Genomic DNA, 16,563 nt, shown 5'->3' with positions numbered 1-16,563 from the left:
TTGTCCATGACACCAGAGTGGAGTGGTGGAGAGGGTGGAAGGCTGTTATAAGTTGCAGTGGGGCATTGACAGGATGCAGACCTGGGCTGAGAAGTGGCAGATGGAGCTCAACCTGGCAAAGTGTGAGGTGATTCATTTTGGAAGGTTGAATATGAATGCAGAATTATATTCTTTAAAGGCAGGATTCTTTGTGAAGGAACGGAGGGATCTTGGGGTCCATGTCCGTAGATCCCATTGTTAAGAAGGCATGTGGTGTGTTGGCTTTCATTAGCAGGGTGATTGAGATTAAGGGCTGCAACATTGTGCTGCAGCTTTATAAAGCCATGGTTAGACCACACTTGGAATATTGTGTTCAGTTCTAGTCGCCTTATTATAGAAAGGATGTGGAAGCTTTAGAGGGGTGCAGAGGAGATTTACCAGGATACTACCTGCACTGGAGAGCACGGCTTATGAAGTTCAGGGAGCTACAGCTTTTCTCATTGGAGTGAAGAAGGTTGAGAGGTGACTTGATAGAGGTGTACAAGACAATGAGAGACATAGATAGAGTGGATAGCCAGAGACTTTTTCCCAGGGTGGAAATGGCTATCATGAGGGGCATAATTTTAAGGTGATTTGAGGAAGGTTGAGGGGAGATGTCAGAGATAGGTTCTTTACACAGAGTGGAATGCACTGCCAGCAGTGGTAGTCGAGTCAGATACATCAGGGATATTTAAGCAACTCTTGGATAGGCACATGGAAGATAGTAAAGTAAAGGGTATGTAGGTTAGTTTGATCTTAGAGTAGGAAAAAAGATTGGCACAATATCGAAGGCCAAAGGACTTGTACTGTACTGTTTTGTGTTCAGTATTGGTGTACTCTGTGTAGAGTGAGATTAATTCAAGTATTTTTATTGGAAATCCAAGCACATCATAAAGATTGAGAACTGGTTGGAGAGAATGCAGAAAGTTAGAAATAGTGATTAGACAACTTCAAGCTTGGATTATAAAGGAAGACTCAGGGAATTAAGCAGTCCTGTCACTTTAAGATTTTGAAAACGGAGACATTTGTCTAAATTTGAGAGACTTTTTTGGTGGGATTTCTGACATGAAGACTGCAGAGATTTCTCATTGTATCTTTCCAAACTAAGCTTATTAACCACGTACCCATATGATATCTCTCATTTGCTCTTCCCAGAACAACTTGTTATTCACCAAATATCCTGCAATTCACGAGCAACCCTTACAGCAAGGTCATCTTTAAAAGCTGTTTATGCACCTGGCCAAGCACTGTCAGTCGGAAACTATTCTGTATTTTTTTTTATTTCAAAAATATACTTTATTCATAAATACTTTGATGATTTATACAACTGGACATGCCGTACATATGTAAACATTCCATTTCTTTGCATACTGAAACAGAGTAATCATTCCTATTTACAGTTCTGTACGATTACATATTTAGCTGAGGCATCAGCAGAGCCCAAACGACTGCATGGGCCCCCTGTTCTTCTTTAGGCGGGCAGATGTTACACGGTGGTCTTTCCCCACTGCGCCTTGGCGGCAGCTGCCCCAAGCTTCAGCGCGTCCCTCAACACATAGTCCTGGACCTTGGAATGTGCCAGTCTGCAACACTCAGTCGGGGTCAACTCCTTCAGCTGGAAGATCAACAGGTTTCGGACCACCCAGAGAGCGTCCTTCACCCAGTTGATGATTCTCCAGGCACAGTTGATGTTCGTCTCGGTGTGCGTCCCGGGGAACAGGCCATACAGCACGGAGTCCCGCCTCACGGCGCTGCTTGGGACGAACCTCGACAAACACCACTGCATTCCTCTCCAGACTTCCTCTGCATAGGCACATTCCAGAAGGAGGTGTGTGACAGTCTCTTCCCCCCCGCAGCCGCTTCGAGGGCAGCGTGCGGTGCAGCTGAGAGTCCGGGCGTGCATAAACGATCTCACAGGCAGAGCCCTTCTCACCACCAGCCAAGCCATGTCTTGGTGCTTGTTGGAAAGTTCTGGTGATGAGGCATTCTGCCAAATGGCTTTGACAGTCTGCTCAGGGAACCGCTCGATAGGATCCGCCCTCTCCTTTTCCTGAAGGGTCTCGAGGACACTACGTGCTGACCACTTCCTGATGGACTTGTGGTCAAAGGTGTTTTTCTTCAGAAACTTCTCCACGAAGGACAGGTGATACGGAACGGTCCAATTACTCGGAACGTTCCGCGGCAGTGAGGCCAGGCCCATCCTTCGCAACACCGGGGACAGGTAGAACCTCAGTACGTAGTGACACTTGGTGTTTGCGTACCGGGGATCCACGCACAGCTTGATGCAGCCACACACAAAGGTGGCCATCAGGGTGAGGGTAGCATTGGGCGTATTTTTCCCCCGTTGCCCAGATCTTTGTACAGCGAGTCCCTTCGGACCCGGTCCATCTTTGACCTCCATATAAACTGGAAGATGGCCCGGGTGACTGCAGCGGCACAGGTTCTGGGAATAGACCAGACCTGTGCCACGTATAACAATACTGAGAGTACCTCACACCTGATGACCAGGTTTTTCCCTGCGATGGAGAACGACCGTAGCTTCCATCTGCCTAGTTTCTGTCTCATCTTCCTGATCCGCTCCTCCCAAGACTTGGCGCATGCCCCAGCCCCCCCGAACCAAATACCCAGCACCTTCAGGTGGTCAGTCCTGACGGTGAAGGGGATCGAGGATTGGTCGGCCCAGTTCCCGAAGAGCATGGCCTCGCTCTTGCCTCGGTTTACCTTGGCCCCCGAGGCCCGTTTGAACTGGTCACAGATGCACATGAGTCTGCGCACGGACAGCGGATCCGAGCAGAAAATGGCAATGTCATCCATGTACAGGGAGGCCTTAACCTGCAGGCCCCCGCTGCCAGGAATAGTCACCCCTCTCAGGCTCACATCCTTCCTGATAGACTCAGCAAATGGCTCTATGCAGCACACAAACAAGGCAGGAGAGAGAGGGCAGCCCTGCCTGACAGATCTGACTGGGAAGCTATCTGATTCCCACCCATTGATTGAGACTGCACTGACAATGTTGGTGTAGAGCAGTCTGATCCAATTACAGATTCCCTCCCCAAAGCCCATTTTGGAGAGAACATCTCTCATATCCCTGTGTGATATCCTGTCAAAGGCTTTCTCCTGGTCCAGGCTGATCAGGCAGGCGTCCAACCCTCTGTCCTGCACGTAGGCGATCGTATCCCTGAGGAGTGCGAGACTCTCAGCGATCTTCCTGCCCGGCACAGCACAGGTTTGGTCAGGGTGAATCACCGACCCCAGAGCAGACCTGACCCGGTTGGCGATTACCTTTGACAGGATTTTGTAATCCGCATTCAATAGTGAGATTGGTCTCCAAGTTTTGAGTTCCTCCCTCTCCCCCTTCCACTTGTAGATGAGGGTGATGATGCCTTTCCTCATGGATTCACTCATGGTACCTGCCCGAAGCATACTGACATACACCTCCAGCAGGTCCTGGCCAATCAAGTCCCACAGAGCGGAATAGAGCTTGATCGGTAAGCCGTCGCTTCCGGGAGTTTTATTCTTTTTGAAGGACTCGAGGGCCTTGGTCAGCTCATCCAGAGATAACGGCTATTCCAGCCTCTCTCGTGTTCCGTCATCTAAGACCTCCGTGATAGAGGACAGGAACGACTGGGAGGCCGCGCTGTCGGTTGGCTTCACGTCATACAGGCTGGCATAGAAGGATTTACTGATCCTCATGACGTCAGCCTGAGATGACGTTATCGAGCCGTCTTCTTCCTTCAGGCTGCTGAGCACAGAGCTCTCTTTGTGCACCTTCTGGAAGAAGAAACGTGAGCACGTCTCATCCTGCTCCACCGAGCGGACCCTGGACCGGAAGATTATCTTGGAGGCCTCCGAGGCAAAGAGCGAGGCTTGCTGGCCCTTCACCTCCTTGAGGTCCTCCGTGACATCGACCCCCATCGTCTGCAGCCGGAGCAGGTTCTGCATACTTTCCTGGAGCTGGGACAGTTTTCCCCGCCTCTCTCTCGCCTCCTGAACACCTTTGAGGATGAAGAACCTCTTGATGTTCCCTTTGACTGTTTCCCACCAGTCTGCTCGGGACTCAAAGAGGGGCTTCATGGTTCTCCAACCTGCGTAATCCCTCTTGAGCCCCTCGATGTTTCCTGGGGTCAACAGCTTAGTGTTCAGTTTCCACGTTCCCTTACCCGCCCGCTGCTCGTCCTGTAGGTGACAATCGGCCAGCAGGAGGCAGTGGTCAGAGAAGAACACCGGCTTGACGTCGGTGGATCTGACCGAAAGCGTTCGTGACACAAACAGGTAATCTATCCTTGAGCGGATAGACCCGTCTGCCCGTGACCAGGTGTATCTATGCTGCGCTCCGTCTGCAGGGGTGCTGAAGACGTCGTGCAGCTTGGCATCTTTTACCGTGTCCATCAGGGCTCTGGACGTGGTGTCCGGTTTACTGTCTCCCCCGTCGGATCATCCCTCTGCATCAATGATACAGTTGAAGTCTCCGGCCAGAATGACCGGCCTGAACATAGCCAGCAACAGTGGAAGCTGCTGCAGGACGGCCAACCGTTCACTCTTACCCACTGGGGCGTACACATTAATCAGTCTCAGGGGAGCATTCCTGTACATGACATCAGTGACGATGAGGCGCCCGCCCACCACCACCTGAACTATTCTGTATTTTTTTTTAATTTAAAAATATACTTTATTCATAAAATAAATCTTTGGTACCTGTACAATTTGTCATGTCGTTCATAGACATACACATTGCAATAAATCTTTGATACCTGTCATGTTGTTCACAGATACACACACTGCATGTCTTAACCTTACAAATAAACAGATTGAATTAAACAAATTTACAGTCATATCATCATATTTACAGTCCCTTTATTAATCATCCAGTCTCTTATTATTTAGCTGTGGCTTCAGCGGAACCCACCTAGTGAGTGGGTGCCCTGTTATACGATAGCAAAGGAACCTTCTTTAATCCCCAGTTTATGGGGTTACCATTGTCCATTTGACTGCCCTGTCTCTGGGGTAGCTGTCTGCATCCCCATGGTGAGCACGAACTGCTGGACCTTCGCTGGGCTGAGGTAGCTATCCAGCTCCTCACTGGGGTCATTTACCCGCTCTGGTGTCATTGAGCCAAGGCCAGGGTCCGCACCGTCCGCACTGTGTCTGACAATGGGACTGTCAGAGGCTCACAGCTTTCAGTTACCTGTATTGTGGGGCAGTGGGTACCCCCTAGTTCTCACTGGGTGGAGGGTGGACTTCGGGGGGTCCGTTGTTTCCTGGTTGGGAGGAAATGCCCTCCTCATTATCTGCGGCGCTCTGTCTCTTCTTCTGTTGGTGGTGACCTTCTTTGCACCCGTCTTCCCCATCCGACGCGCTGTCTGTCTCTCCCTCGTGCAGCTGTCGTTTCCCCCTTTGCTGGGAGTCTTTGGGGGCCTGGCAGGATTTTCTCTTCCTGTTTTTAACAGGTATTCACTCCTCTGCCTTCTCGATTACCTCCTCCTCCATTGCTTCCATCTGCCCAGCTAGAGCTAGGATCAGCTGCTGTGTCTCTCCGCTCCAGCCTGTTCTTTCTGGGTGCCACCAGTCTCCGTTTCCCTGCTGTCTGGGTGGACCTTGCTGGTCTTTGGGGGTCCACGGCTCACATTGCCACTTGCAGCCATCTGTGTGTAGGTGGGGGTCCCCCCCAGTCTTGGGCAGGTCGTGTACATGTGGCCCGCCTCTCCACACAGGTTGCAGCTCTTTGCTTCCTGACAGTCCTTAGTCAGGTGACCCTCCTGTTTGCAATTCCTGCAGATGGTCACCTTACAATCCGCCTCCACGTGTTCCGCCTTCCTGCAGGTTCGGCACACTTTCGGCTGCCCTGCGTATGTCAGGTAGCCTCTGCTCCCTCCAATTGCGAAGCTCGAGGGTGGGTGGAGAATGTCCCCATTATCATCGACCCTCAGAGTTACCCTGACCTGCCACTTACTGGTCCAGATCCCAAAGGGGTCAATCACATCAGTGGCTTCTCCCTCAACCTGGACGTACCTTCCCAGGAATGTCAGGACATCAGCCGCTGGAACATAGGGGTTGTACATATGGATGTAACAACCCGACTCCTCTGTGCAGGAAGCACACACAATGGGACCGCCGACAAGATGGAGAATAGCAGCTCCCCTTCCTTCTCCTTGAAGACTTTCAGGAGCTGCTCGCACTGCTTCACACTCCTGAAGGTCACGTCGAAATACCCTGCCCCGGGGAAATCCTGCAGGCAGTACACGTCTGCTGCGGCGAACCCACAGCATCCGAACAGCATGCGATCGACCAAAGTACAACCCTCCACCTTCTTCACAGTCACCCTGACTGTGTTTCAAACCCCCTGTGCAGGGCTGCGAGTGGCTGCTGAGGCCATAGCTCCGAGGTTGGCTGGTACCTGTATTGGCATTAGGCTGAAGCCAGCATGAAGATCCACCAAGAGCAGGTCAGCACAACCAAACGATCCTCCAACATCCAAACACGATCCAGCGATGATCTCCACTAGCTCTGATAAATCACAACCTGTCCTGATAAGACCAGGCAGTTGATCTTAGCCAAAAGGCCGAGAAGCACTAATCATGGGATCTCCCCTGCCAGGTAACTATTCTGTATGATTCTTCACATTTACCGTAGACATAGCAGAGAGGGGTATTTCAGCACCCCAGTTTGTGGGCAGGGACCTGTGTGTCCTACTGGTCAGGGTGGTGCTGAGGAGGGATTTCTCCTTCCCCTAGCATCAGACCAGACCATGCCCTTGCTGGTCTGAGATTTCTATCCAGGCTAAAGCAGTCTCAGCTTCTGGACAAATGGTAGGCATTGTAGGAAGAAGATCAGTGGCCTTCCCTGGATCAAGATGAGTTACCAATCTCCACCAATGAGGAAGAAGGGGAGCCTGACAAAGATGCTGAGTGATCAACATTGATGATGAGGAAGCCTGAGAAAACTTGACAGCAGCTAGATTTGAGGCTGATTGATTTTGCATTACCATCTGTGGACTCTTGGAACAGTGAGACAAGTGTGTTGCAGAGGGGTCCATATCCTCAGGACAATAATTCTCCCCGTGTCTGTGTGGGTTTCCTCTGGGTGCTCCAGTTTCCTCCCACAGCCCAAAGATGTGCAAGTCAGGTGAATTGGCTGTTCTAAATTGCCATAGTGCCAGGTGAATTAGTCAGTGCACAAGTCCACACCAACCCTCCGAAGAGTAACCCACCCAGACCCACTTCTAATGACTAATTCTAGTAACCCACTCTGACTAATGACTCTCCCTAAATCCATCCAACTAATTCTAGTAGTTGGATGAGGAAGGGTGGCGGAATGTACAATTGGATCAGAAACACCAGCCTGTGTGGCCCGTTTCTGTAATTCTTCACTAATGGATTTTTCAGTTGTAAAATGTTGTCCAAAATGTTTATCAGACAAACAATCTCAAGAGTGAGCAGCCTGGATTTACAAATACCTTCAACACCCAATATGCAGTTGTTATTCTCAGCCGAGAATCACATTGCTGTACCTTACCACAAAGACTGGTTATTCTCAATGTAGACTTTATTTTCTCTTATGGCTTCTGCAAGAAACCGACTAATGGGGAATCCTTCGTTGGCAAGTTTGATGCTTGGTTCAAATAACTGCTTCCATGGTAACCGTCCATGTCTTTCATGTGCTAATTGGTATCCTCGGATTTCACCAGGAACTGCTATGGCCAATCCTCCTGTCAGTAGGTCCAAAATTAAACAGTAAGCTTGTGAGTAAAATGATACCTTTGCAGTTCAATGCATTGATTTACAAGTTGTTTGGTCATTTATATCGTGCTGAGTAATGATTAGACCCAAAGAAGAACCCAATTATTTTCAATTAGTGGGCGGCACGGTGGCACAGTGGTTAGCACTGCTGTCTCACAGCGCCTGAGACCCGGGTTCAGATCCCGACTCAGGCGACTGACTGTGGAGTTTGCACGTTCTCCCCGTGTCTGCGTGGGTTTCCTCCAGGTGCTCCGGTTTCCTCCCACAGTCCAAAGATGTGTGGGTCAGGTGAATTGGCCATGCTAAATTGCCCTAGTGTTAGGTAAGGGGTTAATGTAGGTGTATGGGTGGGTTGTGCTTCTGCGGGTCGTTGTGGACTTGTTGGGCCGAAGGGCCTGTTTCCACACTGTAAGTAATCTAATCTAATCTAATTATTAAGATGTTCCAAGTAGATCAAAGCGTTCACCTTGGCATCACAATATACATTGAGATAATTTTGAACAATGTTCATCACCATTCATGACTCCTGAGGTACTGCAGCATGACCTGGATAATATCCAGACTGGGCAGCTAACAACCATCGATTGCCCTTTGACATTCAATGTATTCCCATGCGGAGTCCCCACTAACAACATCTTGGAAGTTGCCATTTACCAAAAACTGAACTGTCCTAGTCATGTACATACAGTGACTACAAGAACAGTTCAGAAGTTAGGAATCTTGCAGGAGTAACTCAACTCCTGAGTCTCGGTGCCTACTCACCATCTACAAGCTGCAAGTCAGCATCATGGTGGAATACTGTATTCCCCAACTGCCTGGATAAGTTCCAATAACCCTCAAGAAGCTTAATACCATCCAAGATTAAGCAGCCCATTGGACTGACACCACACTATAAACATTCACTCCTCCATTAGTGATGTTCTGTCACAGCACTGTGTACCATCAACTAGATCTTTGTAGAGACTGCAGAGCTCTGGATGCAGAGTGATCTGGATTTTCTCATGCATGGTTCACAAAGGGCTACTATAATACAGTGTCATCATTTACAATGAGAGAAATAAAATACAGAAGTAAGGAAGGTCATTTGTACAGGGCATTGGTAAGACCACATTTGGAGTAATGTGTAGAATACTGGCCTCCTTATTTAATGTTAGATGTAAATGCTTTGCAGGCAGTTCAAAGAAAGTTTAGATTAGATTAGATTAGATTAGATTACTTACAGTGTGGAAACAGGTCCTTTGGCCCAACAAGTCCACACTGACCCTCCGAAGAGCAACCCACCCAGACCCATTTCCCTCTGACTAATGCGCCTAGCACTATAGGCAAGTTAGCATGGCCAATTCACCTGATCTGCACATCTTTGGACTGTGGGAGGAAACCGGAGCACCCGGAGGAAACCCACGCAGACACGTGCCTGGATACTATGCTAATCCTTGGAAAAGAGTAGGATCTTGGTTTGTATCTGCTGAAATTTAGAATGTTAAGAAGCAACTTAGTTGAAACCTACAAGATCCTGAGGAGCAAAATCAGAATTTGCTGGAAAAGCTCAGCAGGTCTGGCAGCATCTGTGAAGAGAAATCTAAATCCATGTTTTGGGTTCATCTGAGGAAGGGTTACCAGACCCGAAACATGAACTTTGATTTCTCTTCACAATGCTACCAGACCTGCTGAGTTTTTCCAGCAGCTTCTGTTTTGTTTCTAATTCACACCATCCAGAGTTCTTTCAGTTTTTATTAAAGGTCCTGAGGGGTTTTTGCAGGGCACATTTGGAATGGATGTTTCCTCTTGCAGGACAATCTAGTAATAGGGGTTACTGTTTAAAAATAAGTCATCAACCAGTAAAGCCAGCGATGATGAGAATTTTGTTTCTGATATTTTTTTCAATGTGAATCATTGGAACTCTGTTCCTTAAAGGGCAATAGATTCTTGGTTAGCAAGGGGGTGAAAGGTTATTTAGGAGTAGGCAGGAATGTGAAGTAATCAGATCAGCCATGATCTTACTGAGAGGTGGAGCAGACCTGAGGAGATGAAGAGCTTACTCCTGCTCCTAATTTGTACATTTTATCGAACTTTCTGTTTTCTGAACCTGGTGATAGAATGCATGTAACCACATTAATAAGACAAGGCCACAAGTAAGGTCAGAAATACTATATGAAACCACCTATACACAGTTTTGATGCCAGGAAACTCAAAACTCGTTAAGATCAACTCTAGAGGGCCTGATCTATTGCTTTTTAACCTTCGGTATGAGGGGAGGTGTCTTCAATAACAACTAAACCCCACTCCTACCAGTGAGAAAGGCTGTCTGATCAAGCACCAATCAGCCTCTTCAGTGCTGGCAAGGGAGTTACTCAGTCAGTCAGCTGCCTTGTCACTGAGGTCCCATCCTCTCTGGAGCTGCTGGCCTTACAGAGAGAACAATATGTTTCAGAGACCACAAGGAACTGCAGAGCATCACAGGTTGTACAGCATGAGAAGCTGGACTGGCAACAAGCTTTCATAATCCAGAGATTGCAATGTGGGAGAGAGGGTTTTGGACAGTCAGAACCAAGGCCAGGAGGGCAGGTTTCTGGCCAACCTCTTGACTCCTCCCTTAGATTGGGGAAAATGGAGGTCCTTGCAGGCAGACTGACCTGGGATCCTGTCAGAAAAACAGACACTTTTCCCACCTGCTGCGAAGACAGGCAATTGGGTTGGTGGCTGGCTGAGGCCCTGAAATTGACTACTTAAGGGCCTTAATCGGTGACACGTTGGGAGGTTGCCCATGAATTTTAGATCTTGATTACTGAGCTGGCAGCAAAGGGATGGGGCCTCACCAGAGGCATCTTGCCAACCCCACAACTTTTAGGGAGGGGTCAATTCCACCCAAAGAGTCCATGGCCCAACAAGATTACAACTTGTTTTGGAAAAGTTGGAGGCTCCCACAGTGACTTTATTTAACAAGAGATGAAACTTATCAACCAGAAGATCTCAGCTTTGACCCACAGTCTTCACAGGGGTAACCAAACCAATGTAGGAATACCAATGCTGGAATCACTCTCAGGGCCCGAGATGTTAAATAGGCGAAATAAGATACCTACTGCCAATTATCACCCAGTAATTCCTCATGGTTAAGTAAGCTGCTGACATGAACATCAATAACAGATGAATAATACCGGTTTTTGCAAGTTATCAAAAGACTACTCTGGAGGAGGCCACAGAAAATCATCAAAGCTTTAAGTAGAAAGCAGGGAAAAAAAGCAGCTTATTTCAGCCAGCTTTTGGAATGCTGTAGCATTTTCATCAGAAACCTGTTTTTTTTTAAATTCAGGTTTCACTAGCGGGAGTGAAGTGGATGTCAACAGCAATGTATTGATTACTGTTCTAGTCATTACCTTTAGAAGAAGCTTCTCTGTTATTCCTAAACATATTCTCTGATGCATTATTTGGGGCCACTTCTCTGGCATTAATAGTTTCTACTTCTCCTGAAAAGTAGGAAAAAGTGGTATCAAATCATAAGATAACAAAGAACAAAGAAAATTACAGCACAGGAACAGGCCGTTCGGCCCTCCAAGCCTGCTCCTTTCCGTATCTTCTATCTAAACCTGCTGCCTATTTTCTAAGGATCTGTATCCCTCTGCTCCCTGTCCCTTCATGTATCTGTCTAGATACATTGTAAATGACGCTATCTTGCCCACTTCTACCACCTCTACTGGCAACGCGTTCCAGGCCCCCACCACCCTCTGCGTAAAAAACTTTCCATGTACATCTTCCTTAAACCTTTCCTCTTGAACTAGTGACCCCTAGTAATTGAGTCCCCCACTCTAGGAGAAAGCTTTCTGCTATCCACCCTGTCTTTATCTCTCATGATTTTGTAAATCTCAACCAGGTCCCCCTTCAATCTCTGTCTTTCTAATGAAAATAATCCTAATCTACTCAACCTCTCTTCATAGCTGGTGCCCTCCATACCAGGCAACATCCTGGTGAATCTCCTCTGCACCGTCTCCAAAGCATCCACATCCTTTTGGTAATGTGGCGACCCGAACTGTATGCAATACTCTAAATGTGCCCGAACCAAAGTCTTATACAACTGTAACATGATCTGCCAACTCTTTACTCAATAGCCTGTCTGATGAAGGAAAGCATGTCATATGCCTTCTTGACCATTCTACTGACCTGTGTTGCCATCTTCAGGGTACAATGGACCTCAACACTCAGATCTCTCTGTATATCATTTTTCCCCAGGCCTTTTCCATTCACCATATAACTCGCTCTTGAATTGGATCTTTCAAAATGCACCACCTCGCATTTGCCCGGTTTAAATTCCATCTGCCATTTCCCTACCTAAATCTCCAATCTATCTGTATTCTGCTGCATTCTCTGACAATCCCTTCATTATCTGCTACTCCAAAAATCTTAGTGTCATCTGCAAACTTGCTAATCAGACCACCGATACCTTCCTCCCTTCTCCAGAATTACATTATAGATTAAATTTTGCGTTTAGCATTCATAGCAAAAGTGAGTGTGCAACATGAGAAAATGGGAGTCTCATGCCTCAATCAGCATGAAAGTACCGTGAAGGTGATTTTAACACTAACGACCCAATAAAAATGTCAGAATCACCAAGGTCATTTACCTGCTGTCGAACTGCACCAAATCACCAACCTGGGTTTAAGCAGAAGGAAGAGTTGTGGCTTTCCCTTCAGTCGAGAGAGAATCGTGATCTACAGGAAAGGTGTCTAGGCCTAAACAGGTAGTTTATTTTCTTTTCTCTGTGGGCCCAGGAAGGACAGGACTCTTTCTTTAGGTCTAATAGAGAACAGGCGAAGCCTCCTGCTCAAGATTCTCTGTCCCACCTCTGCTTCCTAAACCTCCTCCCTACTGCCCTGAATGAGGCGAAGTACTGTTTTGGTGAGCAACAGAAAGCCATGACATCCTGGCCATTTTTTGTCCCTGAGCCAATCCAGTAAAAGTGACTATCTGAAAGTTATTGCTGTTTGGGGTATCCTGCTGTTGTGTTTCTGACAGTGTAGTGAATACACTCCATACGTAATTCATTGCAAAGTAGTTTGAGACCTCCTGAGATGATGTACAATACGATATAAAGACTGGCCCTTTCTTTTCTTTTTGTGTTCCAACATGGGGTAAACCCTCTGCTAAATTTAAACCAGAAACCAGTTCTCCCCCAACTGTTCAAGTTTTCCCGGTCTTATACCCCCAAAACATTGGATTGTGTCATTGGCTTCCAATATTGTCAATATACTATATTGGAGTTTGGTTTTTTGATATAATTTAAACTGATTGGCCTAATTCGAATTTGTTTTTTGTCTCCAGGCAACCAGCTACACTATCTGCTGGCCCACATGTTGTATTGTATCTTGTCAAGAACATTTGGTGTTGTCAGGGGGTTCTGCTAGCTTTCAACTCTCTTAAAGGTACAGTACACTTCTTACATCTTCTTAACACTTAAATATCATTGCATATCATTGAGTCAAGATTGAATCATCAACCTTATAACCATTCTCAAAGCATCACAACTACTTGCACACTCAGGGATGGGCAGAAATGTAGTTTTCTCCATGTCTCACCCATCATAAGAGGATATGAAAAATACATTGGCGTCGAGTTCCCAGATTAAATTTTGTCCAAGAAGGCAGACAATTTTATATCTCTGTTAGTCAATGTTTAAAAATTTATTTAATTTATTTTTCATATCAACCTGTTCAGAGACGTTATCACACAATTCTGGAGCAGGTGACCCTTGAACCTGGACCTCTCAGTCCAGGATAGAGGGACCACCATAGGCCACAAGAGGGGCCCTAGTCACTCAGTTATGGTAAGAGTACCAAGTAAAAGCACCTGATACCGTATCAAAAGAACTGGTAAAGAGGGTTAGTAGCACACTAAAACTGACACACGTGCTGACTGCAAAGATTCTCATTACTGTGATAGGGACATGTGAAGGTATCAACATTCTCGAAAATTCTCATCATTTTAATTACTATAATGCTGTTAACCATATGGTATATTAATGGGCAGAGAAACCTGATTAAGGAAAAACATTGATGAGTAAAATGCTAAGCCAAAGCTCCGATATTACTCAAAAATCTCCACAGATTTGCAGCAATGTTTGATGAGTTGCATTCACCAGTGTTTTACACTCCTGAATGAAAATATCATGGACGAATTTCTGCTTCTTAGCAAAGTCGGCACATATTTCCATATCCGAAGAGGGTGGTACTGAAAAAGCACAGCCAGTCAGGCAGCATCTGGGGAGCAGGAGAACTGACATTTTGAGCATAAGCTCTTCATCCTGAAACGTCGATTCTCCTGCTCCTCGAATGCTGCCTGACTGACTGTGCTTTTCCAGCTTCGCACTCTTCAACTTGGATCTCCAGCATCGGCAGTGCTCACTTTCTCCCATATTTGCATATCCACACTGTTTAATCTTCTGTAAAATGGATGCAATGTGCAGAAACTACTTGGAAATTTGAGTCTTGACTCTCCATAAACAGCTCTGGCTGGTGGAGTGGTAGGAAAATGACGAGGTGTCTGTATTGTTCAGTTCTTTGGATGGCTCATGTCTGCAATTGTTCCCATTTTTCTTTGGAAGTCATAGCATCCGTAGTGGAAAGAATAAGATGCTGATGTCGGTAATGGTGATCATGACCGTAATGGATTGTCATTAAACTGCATCTGGTTCAACAGTGATTATTTGGGAGGGGAATTTGCCATCGTTAGCTGTCTGACTAATGTGATTTGTCATTTGGTTGTATTAAATCATTACACATAAATATAATAAGAGTAAACCCCAGGACCAACTATCATCAAACATTGGGAATATTCATCCCAGGCAACTCTGCAAAAGCCTCCTTACCAACATCTGGAAACTTGTGCAAAAATTGGACAGATGTTCCAGGCCAACACCAGCCTGTTGTGGAAGGAGTGAATGATGAGGCTGAAGGATGCAGAATTCTTAGTCTCTGACCACCTCTTGTAGCCACAGTATTTATCTCTGGTCCTGTTCAGTTTCTGGTCAGTGGTAACCCCCAGGATGTTTATAAATTTTGTCTTTCAAATTTCCATCATCTGAAACATATCGTTTTTCTTTTATTAAAGGTGACACTGACTGGTATGCCTCAATTTTGTTAGCTAACTTTTCACATGGCATTTTGCGAAATGCTTTTCATAAATCAGTACAGGTAGCATCAAACTATTTCCCTTTATACTTTGTCAAAATATCAATTAGATTAATCAACACAGCCTGTATCTTACCTATCCATGCTGACTCTGAATTACATCAAACCCCTTGAAGTGCCTGTTTTTGTATCCTCCACGTTAATGTTTCTAAAATCTTACCCACCGCTGATGATGAACTTACTTGTCTGTAGTTCCTCAAAATGTCTTTCCTGCATCTTTCTTGAGCAACAGTTTCACATTTGCTAAGTTTCTAAACCTCTAACACTTCTCTCATATCTCGCAAAGATTGGAAGATTAAGGCAAATAGGTATATGGCATGCTTCTCTTTATTGGTTGGAGCATTGAGTACAAGTGTTCGGGTGTCATGTTACACCTTTGTGTTCAATTCTGGTTGCCACTTTCAGGGAAGATTTGGAAGCTTTGGAGAGGGTCAGCAAAGGTCTACTAGGATGCTGCCTAGATTGAAAAGGATGAGCTATATAAGTAGAGGACGCAAAATGTCTGAATGTTTTTTCTGGAGCATTGGCGGCTGAGGAGAGACGTGAGGGGCAAGGATTTTTGCACAGAGAGTGGTAGGAGACTGGAATGCACTACCAGGAATAGTGGTGGAGGCAGATAAGATAGGGGCTTTTAAGGGACTTATAGATGAGCACATAACTATGCAAGAAATGCAAGGATATGGACCAAAGGGCAGATAGAAGGGATTAGTTTAATTTGGCATCACGTTTGTGTGACAATGCTTTAAAAAGATTATTTTGTCCTTGGTTTTTTTTGAAGAGAGGTTATAAACACAGAGGTACCAAAGAGTCTACTCTAACAGTGGCCAGCTTGCCCAGTTCAGGCTTTTAACTGTAGCTGTGACAAGATGAGTGAGTCCAGGGGAGCAAGCTTCACAAAAGAATTCCTCTGACTTTTTTCTGGATTCTCTCTTTGGATGTTGTTCCCTCCTGCCTGTAAGAATCTGTGTTTGAATTTGTCTTTTTGCCAAGGAGTGTGTCTACAGGGATATTTCTGAGTTGGAACAATTAGTTAAGCTGCAGTATTGGGTCGGTGGATTTTTCTGATAGTTACGTTATTCAAAATTCCGGTTTCTTTTCTGGAGGTGGAAGAAGTGACTTTGGGGGTTCTACAAAAGGTGAGCAAGGCAAAGGTGTTGGAACTGGCAGGTAAGTTAGAGCTTCATCTGTGAGAACAGGAGAGATAATTACAGCAATAGCTCGACATTTAAATTCGCTGGAAACATGATTGGAAACTTTGGAAATGGATAGAGATCAATTTGAGAGGAAGCAGGTTGATCAGGAAGGGGAACTGAAACAGTTTGAATTATGGTTAAAAGCAGAGGAAAATGAAAAGGAGAAACCATATTCATTCTAAAAGATGAGAGACTTAACAAATAATCCAGATCTTTTTCAATACATGATTTCAGGTGCATCACACTGTAACCATTTGCTATAAATTCTGTGTCTTATTCTCCGCAACCACCTGATGAAGGAGCAGCGCTCCGAAAGCTAGTGCTTCCAAATAAACCTGTTAGACTATAACCTGGTGTTGGGTGATTTTTAACTTTTTCCACCCAGTCCAACACCGGCTTCTCCACATCATGCCACCCAGACCCATTCCCCTCCCCTAA

At 46.0% G+C, this 16,563-nt stretch overlaps 1 protein-coding gene across 3 annotated transcripts in view; it reads right to left on the bottom strand.

Annotated features, from left to right (window-relative positions):
- LOC132827232 (glutathione hydrolase 1 proenzyme-like) overlaps nucleotides 1-16,563 on the bottom strand; it is a 189,009-nt gene that overhangs the window by 62,174 nt on the left and 110,272 nt on the right. For all 3 annotated transcript variants that reach the window (XM_060843858.1, XM_060843860.1, XM_060843859.1), the window contains exons 5-6: nucleotides 11,129-11,218; nucleotides 7,531-7,723 (exon numbers count right to left, since the gene is read on the bottom strand). In XM_060843858.1, coding sequence (XP_060699841.1) covers nucleotides 7,531-7,723; nucleotides 11,129-11,218 — 283 coding nt within the window. The remainder of the gene's footprint in view (nucleotides 1-7,530; nucleotides 7,724-11,128; nucleotides 11,219-16,563) is intronic.

The sequence above is a fragment of the Hemiscyllium ocellatum genome, chromosome 24, assembly GCF_020745735.1.
Source record: "Hemiscyllium ocellatum isolate sHemOce1 chromosome 24, sHemOce1.pat.X.cur, whole genome shotgun sequence".
Classification (NCBI taxonomy): Eukaryota; Metazoa; Chordata; class Chondrichthyes; order Orectolobiformes; family Hemiscylliidae; genus Hemiscyllium; species Hemiscyllium ocellatum.
Note: the sequence above shows the minus strand (reverse complement) of the source record. Positions and strands in the feature narration are given on the sequence as shown.